This window comes from Thermobia domestica, chromosome 9 (genome assembly GCF_964235325.1).
Source record: "Thermobia domestica chromosome 9, izTheDome1.hap1.1, whole genome shotgun sequence".
Lineage (NCBI taxonomy): Eukaryota > Metazoa > Arthropoda > Insecta > Zygentoma > Lepismatidae > Thermobia > Thermobia domestica.
Window position 1 is genome coordinate 35,336,646 of NC_137462.1, and position 21,059 is coordinate 35,357,704.

Below are 21,059 nucleotides of genomic sequence, written 5' to 3' on the forward strand. Positions count from 1 at the left end.
ATTCACAGTAACAATGAATTAGACAAAAATGGACATTTAGAAAAATACGAAATACCCAGCTATTTAAAAAAAAAAATGCCAATGTTCAATTTTAAAATATTTCTATTAATATCAGCAAATACGCCATTGGATTCAGTAGTTTTAAAATTTATTTGTTTATTTGATTAGTAATAACAAATAACGTTACCTGTTATAAAATTATACAAATGTTTGAATATTACCACATTCATTAACATGTTTTTGGTATTATTTGATTTACTATTACAATTTTTAAAACAACTAACAAATTATACAAAAAATTATGTAAAAGATTTGGAAACATTATTATTCTAAAATGACAAGTACAAACCGGTTATGTCGATTTAATGTTTAGCAACTGACGTGATGCGATTTCCGTACTTTAATACAAGGTTAATGCGTGGCGAAGAATCTACAACGTTTAAAACTGCATATTATTATTATTTTTTTTTTTTTAATGTGGCATTCACATGTAAAATATTATCCTCTTAGTACGGAGAAGACAATAATTGACTGTGTTCTATACTAGCAACATAACATACAAAATCTACATACAAATTAGTGATTTGCAAGATTTCAATTTAGTCTGTGAAATATATAAACACTATATTACGAAAAAAAGGGTCACCATACACAACAGTAACACGAAAGACAAATCATTATACAGGGTGTTTCAAAACAACACCGACAACGTTCGGGAGGTGATTCCTGACACCAAGATAAGACAAAAAAAGTATGGACCAACTTGGGTATACAAATGCTTCCTTTATAGGCTGCCGAAAACATGAAAGAACGAACTTTAAAGGTCCATAGCTCCAAAACTGTGAGACCTATCGTAGTCGGGTCAAGATTTACTTAGGAACTAGTATGTGCCCAATACAAATATCCAAATTTCAGAATCGTGCGATACTTCCGCAACAGTTTATATAGAGGTAGTTAGTGAGTACTTCAAATTAAATGCCCGTAGCCAAACTCCCACTACAAAAATGATTGCGGAAGTACCGCAGGATTCTGAAACTAGGATATTTCGATAGGGCACATACTAGTTCCTAAATAAAGTCTTGACCCGACTACGGTAGGTCCCATAGTTTTGGAGCTATGGACCTTTAAAGTCCGTTTTTTCATATTTTTGGCAGCCTATAAATTCGAAAGGAAGCGTTTGTGCACCTAGATTGGTCTATACTTTTTGTGTTATCTTGGTGTCAGGAATCACCTCCCAAACGTTGTCGGTGTTGTTTTGAAACACCCTGTATATTCGAATTACATTAATCTTTTGAATGTTGTGAAATGTAGTTTATTACAATTGTAAATAACAAACATACGTACTACTGTACTACTAAAGATACTGTATTTGACAAGTCTTACTACCAATACTGGCGTGTTAAATCTACAAATGGTTAATAAGTATGGTACATCTACAAATGGTAATGGTCTATTACAATGCGTCTATACTTAATCCAAAAAAATTAACATGTTGTACTGTATGCAAAGACACAAACTGATTGTCCTTAACTATGCAAGTTCGAATTTTCATCACAAAAGGAATAAAACTCATATCTCTATTAACTTGACGAACATATAATAAGTATATTAAAAGTATTTCAGTAGTAATAGCAAACTAAAGCACAGGTATATTTAATAATAGATGCTACAGGATACGAGATGTTAAACAATTAAAACATTGATTCACGTATTTCACATGTTATATAGACAACCAGTAGAATACGAATTCTTAATTTTTTGGTACGTAGTTCCTGCAAAATTAACGTAAAACAACAAAATTACGGCAGTATTTGTATTACTATGTATTAGTACTAATCTTTGAAAGCAAGATTGTTTTATGATATAAACTACAATAGAGCATTTCTGATATCCGAAATATTGATAAGATTACTCCATGTTACTTGATGATTTAAAAAAAAAAAAAAAACTGACACAAAACCACAACTTATATTGACTTAGTTCTTATATGGTACATAACGTATAGAAAAAGAATTTCAATAGTAATATAGTAAACTCAAACACTGGTAATTGTATTTCAAATGAGTTATAACCATGGAAAACCAGACAATATTATATTTCTCTTTCGCATAAAATATAACAAAAATGTAACCATAATCTGCACCTTTGGTTAAAAAGAATATGAAAATAACTTAAAATGTGATACACATGTTACTTTTTATTGTTGATCAACTCTTCCAGCCATTTTTTTAAATCCCTTGCATCCGGCCTCTTTGATGGATCTTCTTCAGTACAGCAATGAAAAATTTCAACTACTGATTTGTATTCCTCCTCTAAGTCGATCTGTGGCAAAGCGGGTCTTGTGCCTATAAGGAAATTTATACATTAAGCACTGAAAGAAATTGGATATACCGAAAGTCACCAGAAACAGATGCATCGCTATATTACCTCCACCACAATATTTTATGTAATTTAGCTTCATATTTACTTGCAGTTTCTAAATTTGATTCAAAATTAATTATTAAAAAAAAAAAAAAAAAATCAAAGGAAGCACCGCTCATGCCAATGGTAAGAGTGCTTGCTGCTGGATGAATTTCTGATTACACTTTCCATACTAATTTGAGGACGGGAATCATATTGAACTACTTTTATACATATCCGTCCATAGGTCACGAGGAAAATGATCTAAAAGTTGATATATATATATATATATATATATATATATATATATATTTGTTTACATCTCAGATTATTGACCATAAAGAAGAAATTCCTTAAATATATGAAAGGAATATGTGAATCCATACTACAAACACTTTTTCTTAATTAACTCCCGTTCCTTACCACGACAATTAATTAAAAAAAGTCTTAAAATGAAAAAAATGCATATAACAAAAGACGTAATCTATCATTGAGTACATAAAATGTAAAACTTAAAAAAAAAAAAAAAAAAAAAATGTCATTTAACCGAGAGGATCAACTGTAGAGCGCGGCTGATGACCAGGTATATCAACCTCTTCTTCTTGAGAGAAGCGCTTCGACCTATACAAAAAGTATTAATTTTAAGGTATTTATGTAGTTTACGGCCATCGGAATGAAAAAAAAAATAACTATTAAGCATAATTATACGCATAATTCCATTGTCTCGTCAACTATTGCAGGTTATTACTTTCTCCTTCTTCTTCTTCTTCTTATTATTATTATTGCTATTTATTTCTCTCACATCTGCATTAAAGGAAAAGGAACAATACAGAAATTGTTATAAAATAATTTGAAGAACAAAGAAAATCCTTATTAATAATATCTGAGTTACAAGCAAATTTATATACCTGCTTTCAGGTCACTTTTCTCGTGACCCTATGCTCGGGTATGTTTAAAAAAATAATTCAATTGGATTCCACGGCCTCCAATTAGTTATTGAAAACGTAATTAGAATTTATTCAAACAAGGGGGCTTTTACCATTGGTATCAGTAATGGTTCTTTGTTTTCATTAAAAGCTACAACAAAACAATACACAAAAGTTTACAAAAAAAAAAAAAAAAACTCAAAATTTATGTATCTTCTCAGTTAAAGTAACATACAAATAAATTTAAAAAATAGTTTCCTAAGAAGTGAAAGTGCACAAAGTTGCAACTACAGTTTTCAAACCACAACTATAAATTTGAATAAAATTCAATCGCACAAGCTACTCTAAATCTTTCCTCTAAATGTTTCAGTTAAATAACTGGTATAAAGTTATATAACCAGTTTCTCTCTCAACAAGTATAACAACAAGGTTTCCATAGATTTTTGTGTATCGTTTTCCCGACATTTCCTGATTTTCCCTGACATAAGTTTAATTTTTCCACATTTTTGCAACTCTATTAGTTTAGTTAGTACATATCTAAACTAAAGGTAGAGCACCAACTTCCTATAAAAATGGGTCAGTGTAGTTGAGTTGATTTTGAGTTTAATGTCCCTTTCAGCAGTGAAGCAATATGAGACAGGACCTACTGATTAATGTGGAATCCGAACACACATGGGTTTCCGTCGGGTCTCCCACGCCAAAGGCGCGTATGCTAACCGCTTAGCCACGAAGAAACTCAGGATCAGCGTAGGAAACATGTCTGACCAAATATATATATAAAATATATATATATATATATATATATATATATATATATATATATATATATATATATATATATATATATAAAATCAATCTACGCGATACGCAATTATACCTGAACATACAAACGATATTAAGATCATTAGCTGTTGAAGAGTTTCACGGTCCAACTCCAAAGACTCTCATTAGATTCTGATAAAATTTATATGGGACCCGCAAGAAAGTATACCCTCTGCAACTAAAAAAGAATATTCAAAATCGGTACTTCTGTATCATGCCTTATTATTATGAAGTCGATCAATTACGATATTACCACTACCAACCGTAGAGGAGTTTAAATTTACATGAAACCACCGCGATAGTAAATTGTATCAAACAAAAAGAAAATCAGCAAAATTAGTGCACCTATGTCAAAATTAAGTGAGGTCATACACACAACTACAGTATGAACACTGTCAGCCATTGAGAACTTTCGTAGTTTGCCTCCGAAGAGTATTGCTAGATCCTCGTATAATGTATATGGAAACACCGGAAAAGAAGTCTTTCAAATATATATAAACGGGTCAAATTGAGAACCTCATTTTTTTAAAATTATTATTATTATTTTTTAATTCGGTTAAAAAAACGTAAGTAGCTCAGCTCTTGTATCTGTAATGTTTTATTCTATAATATTGTTGTATTGATTGCTATCTAAATCGCAAATAATCTTATTACTTCAAAGTTGCATTCACTATCGAGAACGACTTCCTGACATTAAAGAACTTTTCAATAATTTCCCTGATTTTCCCTAACAAAAATCCAATTCCTTGACATTCCCTGAATTTCCAGGCCTGTAGGAACCCTGAACAAGAGATTGGAAATGAGTATCACAAACAACCTGCAGAGAATATTGCTATCATCCATCGCTTGTGTTATTAGGGCTAACAGGAGCAAAATACTTTTCTTTAGTTCTCTATCTCACGTTCAGTTCTAATTACTCACTTTAAATTAACAGATAAGAAATATACAGTGAGTGAGAAATGAACTTTTGGTCTGATCCATAGACGTATTCAAACAGCAAAAATATGTCAATGGATCGATTATCAAACTTGTATTCCCGGATTATTGTGCCAATTATTAGCTACCATTACGCCATACCACACAACCCACACATTCTTTCTCTTGAGGTCTGTGTTCAATCAGATCATATGGACTGTACTACAATTAATATCTGTTGTGCTTGGATCATCTAATGTCCGTATATTAATGAAATATTTATCATTGTTATATGTAGAAAGACAGTGGACAAAATATTGTAAGACTGTAGCATACTTTCAAAATACCTGGCCACACTGAAACACTGACATTCAGCCATTTTCTTACAGGGTTCCACTCAAACTAAACAATCGAATTCACGGTCGAAAAGTTTATACAATTAATCCTTACTGACCGCACAACCACAATAAAAACCGACTGGTAACTGAAGAGTGGGCAGAAATCAAGGTACGATGTGATAGTCGGTACATTACAGTAGAAAAATACAAACATGCAGAACTGAGGCACTTTTGTACTTTTTTTTTTTTTTTTTTTTAAAGTGCAGCTCAATATCATCGATGGACTATGTATTATTGAAGTTATCTATTTTTATAGGATAATAAAATTAAATTTATTGCAAAGCATTCACATTCTATTTTTTAGATTGAATTTTCACTTATAATGTTCACAGCACTTCTATTTATTTTCTTAAGGTTCAGATGGGCCTATTTTCATTGCCAAGATAACGATGTAAAAAATTAATTTACAACCAATTACGTGTCTAAAAAATTATTCTCTTTAAGATTTGCATATCTTGTTGAGTTCAAATATTTTAGATTTGAAATATTTCCAAAGCACAGCTTTGCGACTCAAAACTACTATTTTCTTCTAAGAAGGTTTTTCTATCAATTTAAAAATTTTGTATGTTTTCCAAGATTTGGTAAAAAAATCTACGGTTTATTTACGGGTGGGTGGGTACTCTTTCTTATTTGTTGCAGATAATGGAGACATATTTAATGAAATTGCGAAAGTTGTACTCATATGGTGAATGAACAGTGACCTTACTGACTTCGAAAGAAGCCCAATCATTGGTGTCTTCCTACCTAAACATGTATGACAACAGTGATTTTATTACAATGCACGTATGGAGATACCATAACAACATACTCAGCGCATAATTGAACATGGTCTTCAAATCCAGAAACTAAGCTGCAGAATAGAAACCACTCGCTTAATGAAACAAATAGCATCGCAGAAAACAAAATCACCGAAGTAAATGAGCATCTAACATTCCAATGTCAACAGTGAGGCAGGAAATATATCAAATGGGTATTCACAGACGTAATGTTCCAAGTTACTAGTTGACAGGGAAGAACGCTGATGCAACAACCACAAAAGTTGGAAGTTGGTGGCCTGCCAACTCGTCATTTGGTCGAACAAGCTGACCAACGCCGGACGCATGATTGAACAGCAAACATCGCGTTAGGTACGACGTGGGCTGTCTTTGTCCGATTGTCAAGCATGGTGGCACTTACGGTGTGGGTTATCACGTCAAGGTATTCGGTAGCCCACTGCAGTGTCGAATCAGTATAGAAACAAAACAAAACGGGTGGCGATGCCCTATTCCAAGATGATAAAGCCTCCATTCATACCACTGTTCCCTGTCTAGGCACGGTTTGCAGATTATGTCGACTAGGTTCACTAGTTTCTATCACCTACATAAAACTTTACATCATCGAGTGTCTTTTGGCTGTTTTGAAAAACCGCATTCGACGTCTATTTCCACCGCCATCATCTCCAGCGCTCTACATAAGTTGGAAGCTCAGCTGAATGAAAATTCAAATAGAAACACTTTGCAGCATCTAAGAAGATAGAGAGTAAATTCATATTTCCACAAATATATGGTGGAACACAGTACGGTGGACAACCTAAATGCATGACAAAAATTGGCCAATTTTAGCTAAAACATGTGAAGAACCTCAATCAAAAATACATAAAACGATACAACAGAAAGTGAAGAATTTAAATATTAAAAGAAATGCAGAATATATGGTCCCAATTCGCAAATAGATTCCTGTCACATTGGGCAGACTTCAAAGAAATGAAACAATACCTGGCACTGTAGGCATATTGAAGTGTTTCCACGAAGAGTTATAAAGACGCTCTCCATTTCTTAGCCTATATTTTGAATTTCAAAGAGCGAAAATTCGACTTAAGTGCAGAAAAAGACAATTTCGCCTTCAAATTTGAATAAGTAGTTTCTGATGTAGTTCTCTACTGTCTTCCTTTCTCTATTGTGATGTTCACTGACAAAGTTTCACACGATATATATTAACCACTAAGTGGTAGAAAACACAGGATACATATATGCTCGACAGTAATGACACCAATTATGCTTATGGAAGCCATTGTACAAGCATTTGTTATAATTATGCAGCTGTTTACAGCTTCCATTTCGTCTACGGGAGTTGAAGAATATTTTCTTCTTTTCGTTTTATAAAATTTAAGATGCGGAATCCCTTTTATGCAGTGAGAACACCTTTAATTGAGTTTCTTTTTACGCAACTAAATCAGTAAATAACCAAAGTAAAATATGCACGTGTAAAATATGTTACCAGTTCGCAAATTGCAAAAATTTTGCATTACACTGCACACCGAGTATATATATCCTCTTTTATATATATATATATGTATTTGGTCTAGGAATTAATTCGTGCGGTTGGTACGCACACATTGAAGCTGTAGTACAAACACAAAATACATAAATACCTTAAGAAAAATATTGTCCATCGCTAGCCACCACTTTCGCCCATCTGTCAGGCAATGTACGGATTCCGTGGCGAAAGAAGTCCTCATCCTTGGAAGCGATCCAGTCAGAGACCCATGTTTCGATATCTTCTGAAGAAGTAAACCGCTGTCCAATCAAATCGTTATTCATGCAATCGAACAAGTAGTAGTCCGAAGGAGCAACGTCTGGTGAATAAGGCGGGTGGGGTAAAACTTCCCATCCGACATTTTCTAAATAGGTTTTGACCGGTTTTGCGACATGTGGGCGAGCGTTATCATGTTGAACAATAAGTTTATCATGTCTGTTCTTCCATTCTGGTCGTGTTCTGGCCAGAGCTTCCTTCAAACGCATTAATTGTCGTCGATAACGTTCTCCATTCATAGTTTCACCCGGTTGCAGCAGCTCATAGTACACCACACCTTTCATATCCCACCATATGCACAGCATAACCTTTGCACAGTGAATATCTCGTTTTGGTTGTGATGGACCTGGTTCACCTGGTTTCACCTAGGCCTTTTTCGTTTAGGGTTCTCGTAATGGATCCACTTCTCATCACCCGTAATAATTCGATGCAGAAACCCCTTTCTGCTCTGTCGTTGAAGCAGCAATTCGCAAATGGTTTTTCGTCTTTCAACGTCTCTGTCTTTCAATTCATGTGGAACCCAATGTGACATCTTTTGAATCATTGCCATGGCTTTCAAGCGTTTGGAGACTGTTGTTTGATCAACGCCTAATGCTGCTGCAAGTTGTTCCTGCGTTTGACACGAATCCTGCTCGAGCAATGCTGTCAATTCTTCGTCTTGAAATTTTTTTGGCTGTCCAGCTCGCTCTTGGTCTGCCAAGCCGAAATCACCACTTCTAAACCGTGCAAACCACTTCTGACACGTTCGCTCAGCTAGAGCATGGTCACCATACACTTCCACCAAAATACGATGACTTTCAGTCGCACTTTTCTGCATGTTAAAGTAATGCAGCAGGACACCCCGCAAAAACACTTTATCAGGCACAAATTGCGCCATGTTCACTTAACTACAAACTGGTGTTGTTGACGCTTTAATCCACTGCCCTATACTACGAACGATACGCGATGACAGGGGTTTGCAACACATGTGTGGATACACGGAACTGTGGGACGCTCCGTTCGTTGCGCCATCTCTTGTCCACCCGCACGAATTAATTCCTAGACCAAATATAAATTGAAAATCATTGAGTTTTACGTCCCACGGTTATGCCGGTTATGCTAAAGGAGACGGTGATGATGAGTAATGAATGAAATGGTGGAATGAAGAAAGTGGGAGGAAACGGGAGAACCCCGAGAAAACCCACGCACACGGTGTTTGTCCACCACAAAGTTCACTTGGCGGGGGCTGGGATCGAACCCGAGACCCCAAGCACCAGAGGTGAACGCTCTACCACTGAGCCACCGCGGCCCCTATGTATAAATTGAATACAGTTGTTTTTATACTCCTTTTATCATAACTCTTATAATGAATATTAGGATAATTTGCTTTAAAATTATAAATTATTCAAGGTAAAATTACATATTAGTATGAACTGCATATGATCACTATTACTATTATTATTTATTTTGAATCATCTGCATCAGCATGTCCATGATAATAGCAGAATATGTAAGATGTTTTAGTAGTTAGAAGAACTTAGTTTTACATAATATGTAGACAATATTGTGAACAATTATCTTCTAACCATGAGTAGCATATTTTAAAATATATTTATCGATATTTTTATTTACTAAAATGTTCCAGTTACAAAAAGGCAACGATAGGTATTATAACGATTATGTACAATGTCAAAATTTAGTATTAACGTTACATGAATTCAACTTTTTATCGCAGTGATAGAGCGCTTGGGTCCTGGTTCGAACCCGGCCAAGTAAGTTTGTGGTGGACAACATCGTGTTCGTGGTTTTTCTTGGGGGTACTCCTGTTTCCACCCACTTTCTCATTCTCCAATTCTTCCATCATCATTTACTTGCCTTAACCATCCGTCTCTTACCTGGCATAATCGTGGGACGTTAAACTGAAAGATTTCATTTCATTTTCAAGCTTTCTGCTTAAGATTCCTATACAAGTAAAACGATTATATCAACTACATTGTCAATGTTTGACTCATAAACTTTAACCTTTAAAAAACGTAGTAGGCCTATTTCGTTTAAACTTGCATTATTGCAATCCTACTATCATACTCAATTAAGATGCGAGTTCCAGACACATCTGATTGGTGTCCTAGAATGGCCAGAAATATTGCATTTTATTCCTAGATTAATCAATAAATTTGATTTAAATCACAATAATAATAAAAAATATTAAAAAATCGATTTAAATCACTTTGGTTTAAGCCAATCAACCCTGTTTAGCTATCAGGTTAACAACTTCTATTTACAATGTTACATTCTCAGCACACTTCCAGATTAACAATGATTTGCTTAAAAGCAACAACAACTAAATATTACGTTCAATAAACACAAAGAAGCAGACCACTCACCTATGGCTTCGTAAAAGGCCTCCTCGTCAAACTCAGCTGAGTCCTCACTAATGGGATCCGAAGAATTCTCATCCAGCACTGGTAAATGAGGTGGAGATAAAGAAAGCATTTCCCAGATGATGAGCCCATACGAAAAAATGTCCGCTTTAGCTGTTACAATACCACCTTCCAATGCTTCCTTAGCAGACCAAGCTTCTGTACCAATATAAGTTCCTTCTGCAACACCATCTTTATTTAAAGGTAAACTAACACCAAAATCACAAAGCTTTGCAACTTCAAAATCACCCTTTACAAGAACATTTGCACTTTTCAAATCGCCATGTAATAGCCGCTTTTCATCATGGAGATACTCCAGTGCTTTTGCAACATCTAATGCAACTTTCAATATAGTATCTGCTGGAAAGGGACCAAGACCATCCTCACCTCTTTGTTCGATAAGATCATTTAAACTTGTTGAGCATTCTTCCATTGCTAAGCAGGCTGATCCATCAGATGATTTGGTAAAAGCTCTAAAACCAACGATATTCGGATGGTTTAAAGTTTGAAGAATCTTAGCTTCTATCGATAAGCGTTCTGGAACAGATTCAATTGTTCTCCCTGTTTTAGTGATTTTTTTCAAAGCCCAAGGCGATCTGTAACATCCCACTTTAGGCGAACGTTCCATAAGGTATACATTTACTCCTGTAACAAAGGATATATCAAAACTGTTTAAAAAAATCAGCTAATATAACAAAGTTACATTATTAAAAATCTAGGATGATACAAAAATGAATTCGAATGGGATAATTCATGTATGTAGCAATTGTGGATTTGCAGAAGGCATTTGATAATGTGGAATTAAAAAAAAAATCCTGAAAAAAAAAAGAATTCTTTAAGTTTTACGTCCCACGGTTATGCCGTTTAGGCTAAAGAAGACGGTGATGATGAGAGACGAATGAAATGGTGGAATGAAAAAAAGTAGGAGGAAACGGAAAACCCCGAGAAAACCCACGAGCACGGTGTTTGTCCACCATAAAGTCCACACGGCTCAAAATCCTGAAGAAACCAGAAACGAATTGATAATAAGCGATGAATAGTATATAACTTGTACAACAAATAGACGGCAAAATTGAAGCAGAAAAGTTCAGAAAGAAATGAGGTAAAAAAAGAAGCTCACTGTCACCAATTTTCTTTAATTCCTACATTGAAGAATCAATGAGATCAAGCAACTTACAGTCTAGGAATATATGTTCATGGACAGAAAATACACACGCTCAGATTTGCGGACGACATTGCGCTGCTGGCAGGTGAGAAAAAGTAGAATTAGGCTAAATATGAAGCATCAGTGCTTAGCAGGAAATTCAACATCACGATCAACGAGAGTAAACCAAAAGATACGAAATGCGAACGAAAACGAACAATAATAATAATAATAAAAAAACTCAAAACAGATCACCTGAGAAAGAGCTGCAGGAATTCTGTTCCTCAGTGAGTAAAATAGCAAACGATAATAGGTACAAAGCTGTAAAATTCACAATATCTGAGGCGAAGAAAGCATTCGAAGAAAAGGATGAGGAAAGTGTATGTATGGATGTGAGGCATGGACTCCAAGAAGGAAAAAAAAAAGAAAGAAAAAAAAGCCTTTGAAACGTGGTGCTATAGAAGAATATTGAAAAGTAGATGGGGGATAAGGTATCAAATTAATGTGTGTGGGAAATGGTAGGAAAATAACAGTATATTGATTGATTGAAGTTTAATGGGGACATCAGCATCGAGGCTAATTGTCCCCGTCACGATTAACAGGACTGCCATAAATAAAATTTCAAAAGCAGCGTATTAAAATATAACAAAAATATTGCTGCAAAAGAGAAATAAAAATCTAAAATAAGAGACAAAATAATAAATATATGAGAATAAAAATATATAGCAAGAGCAACAAATATACAAAAAACAATAAGTTATCATAATAGAGAATATATATATAACAAATAATGATAATAATAATAATAAAATGTCAGAAATCAACGTTTGAGGCGAACCTTCTCACGTGAGCCAAGAACCGTCCATTCAGTATCCACCATGTCAGATTTCAAAGAAACATCAGGTGGCTTATGAACAGGTGTAGATTTTGTTATTTTCAGGGAAAGTAGCATGGCATTGAGTTGGCGTATATACTGGCTAAGTTTTAGGCCGGTGATATAAGGTGAGTGGCGAAAAACTGGAGTTTACCGAAGACCAACACTAACAGAAACACAGGAGTTTTGGAGGGTTCGCTACTGGATGCGACTGGGGTCGGAGTCTCTGGAACTTTTGTTGGGAACAAGATCTGTTTGGGTTGAAAACGTCGGATGTCTGGGTTCTCACAGATTTACAAAATGTAGCTACGATAGCAAAGAGCACACAAAGTGGGAAAGGGATACTTTCTTTTCAGCGACGCTTAGTATCAGCAGCAGAGATCTTCTCAACAACTATTAGTTCTCGGATACGTTTCTCATGTTGAAGGCTGGACAGTTTCATGATTAAGCAGAATGCTCGCCCTTGCAGTTCACACAAAACAGCTTGGTCGCTGTACAGGGTTCCGCACCACGACTATCCTGGCCACAATTCGCACAAAGAGAAGCACTCGAATTACACGATGGGTTGATATACCCAAAGTGCTGTCCATTTCAAACAGCGCAGGAGACTGAACATAGGGATGGACCTTAGGTCGATAACAACCAGCATTCACGTAGTCCGGAAGTGTAGGCAAACTGAAAGTAAGAATAGGTGGCTGAGTAGCAACGAGTTCAACTGACTCCTTACTTTTGATGCGAGCTATCTCTACATGTTGGTCAGCCAGCTCTGATTTAATCTGCTCCTCGGTGGTATTTAGGAGGTCCCAACATGGTACGTTCAGTAGACAATGAGGTTCTACCAACACGTTCATTGGTCCAATGATAGTTAAACGGAGTCGCTTCGCGATTTGCTTTTCGTCGACCGTTTCCACCAATAAAGTGCCATTCCGTAATTTCTTGATATCTTGAACCTGTCCGGCGTTATAAGTAATAACTTTATTAATGAGGAAAGGAGATAAGCCTTTAGTAGTACTCGGACGGTTAGGTTCAGTATTGACACCATCAGCATCTTTATTTTTTACAATATATCGGAACACAGGCGTCGCGACACTTGTCTTTTCACACTATCTATAACTTGAGAGCGTCTCTCGCTTGTTTTAGCATTTACTATGATTACCGACTGGGGCAAAGAATTTTCGATGTTCCTCACAAATGTGACAGAATTACGAAATTTAGCAGAGATATAGCAAACGCCAATTTAAGAAGCTAAAGAAGGCGTTAGGAGCCATTGGACTGATCACGTGCTATCCAGCTGGCTGACCATAGTCCTTTATGGATTGTAGCACCAAAACGCAAGCACATATATTTAGGAGCTATAGCGGCAGTCATCTTTGAAACGAATACCTGTCATATGAGCTTTACTATGGACAAAAATTATGCGTCTGTTTTCAACTCGGATCCAAACGAAACAAATGCTACAGTGATATTTAGCAATATTACGATCCCCCTTTTTTTCTTTCTTTCTTTTTATTTTAGCCAACAGAATACATATTCAGACAAGAGATAAACATCTACCTTATATGCAGAAACAGACACAAAAATAAATTTTGAAAAACCTAGAAGTATCTATAAAATTCTAAAAGATTTACGAATAAAAACGTCGAAACTTTTAATCATGTTGTGGCAACACTGGCTGGATTGGTGAGATACGCAATTCAATAACACATAGAAATTATTCGAATTTATCTTCAAAATTCGACAGAATCAGACGCGTCTTGTCGAGAAATAATGGTGCGAACTGATGCAGATCGAGTGGATTATTTTTCATGGTGTTATCTAAAGTCTCATGTCTATGAGAATTCATTTCAAATTCAAAGACAATTCAAAAATATTAAACTGAAAAGGAATATTGAACGCAGTATTCTAAATTTACCGCACCATGTGCGTGCCAAATCGGACGCTCAGAATCTATTGAACTCACCGAAGCAGAGAAGGGCATTTGAACGACATTGTATTCAAAATCTAATGCCACTGGGATCGCTTTTCACAATAAAAGAAAAATTATTTCACTATCATTTGAAGTCTTCATTCTGTCTCATATTTAAGCAAAGACGTTTTTATGGGTAAATCCTACATAATGTGTTCTAAAAACTATAATATTTCGATGTAAAAATATTTAGGTAAGAGGTTCTACAGTGAAATCTGTCCTTGTTGGACATTATTAGTTCCATGAAACGTAAGCGACTTACAAAAAATGTGTGTATTTTAAAGCTAAAACTTTTATAGATTTTTAATTCTAATGTAATTATTTTAGCTACGGATTAGCTTGTATTTTATAAATAATATGTAGTGAAAATTATTTCTGAAGTATAAAATATTGCGTGTAATGAACATCCATCTTAGTTTAACATTCGCATATCGTGGTTCAAGTTGAAATCTCAATTATTTACAAAATGCACATGCAGTCTTAATTTTTCTCTCTTCCATCTATGAGAATAGATTCAGATAAAATCTGATTCAGGAAATACTTAAAACAACTACACCCTTGTAGTAATGAAACCACCAAAACCAGAAAATACACAGCTCCTTCCCAGTTCACGGTAGTCAAAACCCGCTAGTAGTATAAACACTTTGCTACATGAATCCAATTCTGGCTTTTATAACTTTCCTGTAAAGTCTCCAAAAGGAAAATGTATCGAACATGTAACGAAACTAAGTCATGTAGTTCAATATATCAATCTAGATTAGATTACTCAGTATTTTGCAAATGTACGTAGATTATGAATGGGAAGACTTAATGGCGCGTTGATCTGTGCACAGAAATACAAAGAAAAAGCAATAAATATACTGGCATCCCCTTCACTTCTGACTTTTTTCAATGAATTATTTTTCTTGTTCTCCCATCTCTCGGGTGTTAACCTTCCGAATTATAACAGTAATAGATGTCCCAGAAGAGTTTCTACGAAAACAGACGGTCACAATACAAAGACAAATGTTCAACTAGTTTCTAATACAGAGAGATAAATTTAGCATTAACAGCCTAAGAATAACGATGCTCCAAGATAGATAGGTGGCCAAATTACAGACTAACTCATAGAGCAAAGTGCAGATTCTACAAAAGTGAGGCCAAGTTAGTATTTTTCTCTGTACAAACCCTTTCTTTCTGGTTCTAAAATTATTAAACACGATAACACTTAAAAAACTCAATTCTATTTTCAAATTTAATGAATATTCACAAAACTCACAACTATTTTAATCTAAAAACTACTGACCTGTACCATAACCGAGCTGCTTCATGAATGGAGATGGTGGTATAGTAACTGGAGTGCTCGTATTTATAATCTGCCTTGTACGTCCTCTTTGGGGTGTTTTAAACACTTCAGCCATTTTGAATCTAAAGGAAGAAAAAATATGAACTCATTAATAGGAAGGACGACAACAATTAAAATCCAATTTTTTTCCAGAGAATTAAAGTAATTACATAAAAGAATGTTTAAAGCTTAATCTCGCAATCAAATAACACTTGTATTTGGCAGGAATGACCATGTGACCCAAGATGCGTTTGTACCTAGCGCCATTCCGATCATCTGATAAATACTTACACCAAGTTACGTCCAATAATATAACATATATGATTTTGTAGCAACAAAGTGCATATTTCCTTTGAGGTTTTCAATGATACTCCGCGGATGCAGTTAAAGACAGTGAAAATAAGAAATGGATTTACTTTAACGATCAATAATGTTCTACTGTAACTTTGTAAACAAATATTTGATTTTTGCGTAATATAGAATACATGTATCTGAGGCAGAGATCTGCACGGGCCGGAATTTTTAGGGCGAGCCCGGCCCAGTCCGTGAATTTATAATATGAGGCCCGACCCGAGTCCGAAATATGCTGTAGCATTTAGGCCCGAGCTCGTGTGATAATCAAATGAGCCCGAATTACAGAAACTTAATAATTAATGGAAAATTGTATTTTTATTTACAGCAAATGGAGGTTTAATTTTGCAATTGTGCTTTAAAAGTTCTCTAGAAAAAACGGTCCAATAAATATCGTTGTAGAGTATATTTACAAAGTTAGGCCCGAGAAATATAGTTGTATATTTAAAAATTTACGGCCCGAGCCCGTGCAGACCTCTAATCTGAGGCTTTCCAATCATCCTCAACGCTTGGGTATAGAATCAGTCGAGGATAGAAGACTGCATTTAACTCTCTCCGTGCAGCTTAGAAAATAAATAGGGTGGAAGGGAACAAGACCGATAAATTTCGGGACGCCTCCTTCTAAGTGCAATATCTGCCGAACAAATAAATATTGACGTCGGGTCAAAAGAATGTAAAGAAAGTCATGCTCCACCAAAATGATGGCACTGTAGGTAACAATTTTCGGGAGCGATACCGTCCTTCTTGCGTTACCTCCAAACCACCTCGTTCCTGGTGTATTCTGTCGTATACACCGACACTGAAGTGAGGAATCCCCATTTGCACGTTCCAATCGATCATTCAGTACGTACGCTAAACATAACCAGGTCATTTTACGTTTGTACGTATTATTCGCTTTTACGTCTCCTGCTATACCTCATTTGGTGCATCCCCTTCTCCCTTTGGGGAGTCTCCTTGTGCAGTTCGCTCTGCTCCTTTCTGTTTGCGCCATCATTTTGGTGGGGTATGACTTTCTTTACACTCTTTTGACCCTACGTCAATATCTCTATTTGTTCGGCAGATATTGCACTTAGAAGAAGGAGGCTGCGAAATGTCGCATGGCTGCTCCTTGAAAACGCCGCCGCATTGGACCTATGTCTATTTGAACTTTTCTCCTTGTTTTTAGCTGTAGAATCACCTCCAAAGTTTTTCGGCTTTGTTCCCTTCCACCCCGTATATATTACTATATCTTTCGTAAAAATATCATAGTGTATCTGAATTGGACGTGACTCTGGCTGGACATGGATGTGTCATGACTTGACGTGAGTAATGGTGTCCAGCTCCAATGAGCTGTAGCCTTACTGTCTCGTATGAGCATGCTAATTCAACTACCTTGTCTTTGAAGACAGATCGATGACGCAAAAAATGATTCCGTACTTTTTCAACCAGAACTTGATCTTGGGCCGCTGATGTTGCTTGCGGTCTTCTACCTCTGAGTTTTGACCTAGTCAATCGTCCATCTTCTCTCTCTCTGCTGTGCATGACGTACAAGCCGCTTCCTCACAGTTCTAGAATCACAACCAAAATCTCTAGCAATGTGAGACAACTTCCCACCATTAGCAGCACGAACATTAATATCGTTTTCCGCATCAGTTAAATCTAAAGAGCCTGAGATGACCAGAAGTCTCGATTTAGCAGTTGTCCTGTTTTTTTGTTTCTGAAACGGACGCCCAAATGCTCCGTTCCAAAGTAAAAATGAACAGTGTCCAGTAAGTGTTATTTAAAATATAGATCATGGCGGTAATTGCACATTCTCTCATTAAAATGAATGTACAGAGCTATTTTTCGTACTAATACTCATTGAAAACACCTAGGTCATACAACCTTCCCCGCAGGTCTAGTTGATAGCACATGTGAGTTTTTTGCATGTGGTGTCGGGTTCGATTCACAAATAAAAAATGTTTCGACCTAAAATCCGACATGTACGAAGGATGTAATTATATTAATCTATAAACAGACAGGGAAACAGGAAGTGGTACAGTGAGCCACACCTGGATTTATCGCTATTTTAGTCGTTTGTTACGATAAACTTGAGTTGAGTTCCTAAAGACTTAAAATTCTTTACACATTTCAGATTCTGACGAGAATCGAATCTAAGAATATATTTCAAGCTGAAGTGTCCCCTATCCACTCAAGAAACTTTGTTTCAGCAATAAAGGAAAAATATTTGTGCCAACTTCCACCATGCATTTCATTGCAGATTATTTTTGTATAAATCACAGCTTAATCTACCAGAAATCGTTCATAATGTTCGTGATAATATCCTCGTCATTTTCAAGTGTAAATGTATTCCTTTTTTTTAAATCTATTTATGTAATGAAACGTAACAGCATAATGACATTTTGAAATATGAGCTCTGTTTTATCTAGAAATAAAGATGGGTATTTTATTACGAAAGAAAAAGTAATTTTAATTATACTTTGTTCCAGAATTAAAGATGATGGAAGGCAATGTCCTGATCATACATCAAATAACAGAAATCCATCTCGTTGACTATAGCTGTTTATGGGCTATAATGGAAGAAAGCTTAATTTATTTTTCGGCTGTAAGCCTATTTCTACTTTTTATTAATAGGAAAATCCACAACAATCTTTATGCTTTATCCTACTTCATCTTCTTCACTTAATAAAAATACTGTAGAATGTAAAATTACACCTAAAATTGTTATCATACTTTTCTTTTTGCTGTTGTTCTACCTGATCAATTAAAAATCAAAATAAAAGTGTGACGAAGAATCTAATACCGGTCGTGTGGGTGGAAGGCCTGTATGGATCTAATGAGCCACGGAACATACACCAAGTTCGTGTACTCTGTAAATATATGGCTAATAGCCGTAAGTTTAAAGTCGTGACGGAACCTAGTTTTACTTTCTTTTTTATTACGTTTTATGATATTTCTATAGTAAACCTATATTGTGTGAATACTGCAGACAAGATAAGGTCTAATGCATTTATCTCTTTTGTTAGATATGAAGCTTAAAATTGCAATATGGCAGAAAGGTACGCGAATCGCTCTCATTCTGGGTTAACTCGAGCAGACGGTTCTACCGAAAACAAAATTTATGGATAAAATACGATGTGAAACACTTTTCGTAAAGAAGTAGAGTTTGAATAAAAGTAATTTCTGTCATTAGATATCATACTAAAATACATTTTGAATGGTAGTGAACGCATCGTAAGTGTAACTATTTACTGAAGCGGAAGAATACAAGAATGTGAAGGTGGAAATAAACGGCGGGAATATTCTGTTCGTGTTAGCAATGGACGTTTGCGATGGATATAATGGAAACATACGATTTTATGACAAAGAATTGTGTGTATAAAGTCTTAGCAGCGTCATGGTATGTTGTAACCTAAAATCAACTGTGCGAAGTGTGGAAAAGTTAAAAATTCAAAACAAACGAATTTCTCCTCGCAGCGGGCCATTTGTACCCCAAAAGCCAGCAGAGCCATTTTGACGGTAAGAATTAAGGATTATTTAAGTATTTTTGAAGGTGAAAATTATTGCAGATATTTATGTAATTTTTCCACTATCCTCCCTCGCTCCACTTAGGCACCCCTGCTACTGCTGTGCTCCTACACTGACTCGGTTAGATAGCATTCGTGCTTCTTAGTTGCCACCTATCACAAGTTGGTTCGTGGTTTATGCACTAGCCCCTTATTTAGTGCATGTTCTGCAAAAAGAAAACTTAAAATGCAATAAATGTGTGAAAATTTGGTAGAACCGTCTGGTCGAGTAATGCCCTCATCCTCATGGTAAGGGGCAAAAGATACTATCCCGAGAATTTTTTTTTTTTTTTAGATAACATATCCATAGGTAGCAGGCACGTCAGGACAGTGGGTATGTGCATGAGAATAATGGAAACATACTGGACCCTATGCCTTCCTTATAGGACACATCTGTCGGACAATATGACTTTGCACACTGCATTGCCATAGCAATTCAAATCGTCACTGCTTCCTTATGTTGTAGTTAAAAGCACACTTTTTGGATTACATTTTTCATTATTACGGATTTCATAGCCAAGATCCCGATGTATTTCCAATATTTACAAACTCCTCTCTTGAAGTAACATTAGATATTTCTCCGTAAATTTTACACATCTTAATCTATGTTCCCACAACCTAGGATGACATCTTATCCTGAAAGTACAGTACCTGATTTTTACCTAAAATGCGTATTACATATTTGTATCATCGTATTTTCGCTGACAGCTCATCAATCTGTGCGCTATAATATCATTTGACAAACTATTATTGTTAACATAAATGTAGATAATACGACTGTCATTTTGACTATTTCAATGTTATCGAAATATCACAAATTCGATTTGGCTCTACAGTAAATATTCATTAAAAAACATATGTGAATGTCAAAGTATTCTGTGTTTGTTAAAATAAACAATCTCACCTTATAAACACAATGTCAAATTATTAAAATAAACGCACTGCTAAGTCCGTTACTAACAAGAAACAATTCAGATTTTATCCTACTTAGCTACTTACACTTACGTTCAGAACTTCACAACTGTCAACAAGTTTCGACAAGTTTGTGTTTTCCCGCGTCATTACTATTGGACACTTCAAAATCCGCACTTCACCTTTTCATGTTGCTTCCCAGAGTTGTGCAGTAGAAGTTGAAGAAATTAGAGAGCAAAATTTCCAAATTAGAAGTAGAAATATTGTTTATTTATTTTCAACATGCTTCATTCTAATTTAAACTAAAATAGTTGATGCGGTTAAGTTCAAGGTTGCTAGAATTCTGAAAATTGGTGCTGTCCTAGTTTAGGTCTGATTAAATTTGCAAAATTTCAAGGAGTACTAAAACTGAGAGACTATGGAAAGGGAGTCAAGGGGACGCATAGCCCCACCACACCCCCCAAAAAATGTGTAAAAGAGGAAATGGATGATAGCTGAAAATATTTCTGGAA

General features: G+C 35.5%; 1 protein-coding gene across 3 annotated transcripts; it reads right to left on the minus strand.

Annotated features, from left to right (window-relative positions):
- Nucleotides 1-84: 84 nt before the first annotated feature.
- LOC145694557 (lymphokine-activated killer T-cell-originated protein kinase) lies at nt 85-20,746 on the minus strand. Of its 3 annotated transcripts, none has more exons than XM_081770882.1 (4): nt 20,641-20,746; nt 15,701-15,822; nt 10,396-11,076; nt 85-2,345 (listed from the first exon to the last, which is right to left on the minus strand). In XM_081770882.1, exons 2-4 carry the CDS (start codon nt 15,813-15,815, stop codon nt 2,191-2,193), a joined length of 951 nt encoding a protein of 316 aa, XP_081627008.1. In that variant the 5' UTR covers nt 15,816-15,822; nt 20,641-20,746; the 3' UTR covers nt 85-2,190. The 3 variants fall into 3 exon arrangements, with proteins under 3 accessions (XP_081627008.1, XP_081627011.1, XP_081627009.1); XM_081770885.1 differs by having other exon boundaries at nt 20,635-20,680; XM_081770883.1 differs by having other exon boundaries at nt 20,540-20,649.
- Nucleotides 20,747-21,059: the final 313 nt, after the last annotated feature.

Bases quoted from the DNA above. Each gene is read 5' to 3' on its own strand.
- LOC145694557 (XM_081770882.1), bottom strand. From the start codon at position 15,815: ATGGCTGAAGTGTTTAAAACACCCCAAAGAGGACGTACAAGGCAGATT. The intron at 11,077-15,700 runs GTCAGTAGTTTT...CCTTTGTTACAG, and splicing joins GCAGCTCGGTTATGGTACAG to GAGTAAATGTATACCTTATG. The intron at 2,346-10,395 runs GTGAGTGGTCTG...ATTTCCTTATAG, and splicing joins GGCCTTTTACGAAGCCATAG to GCACAAGACCCGCTTTGCCA.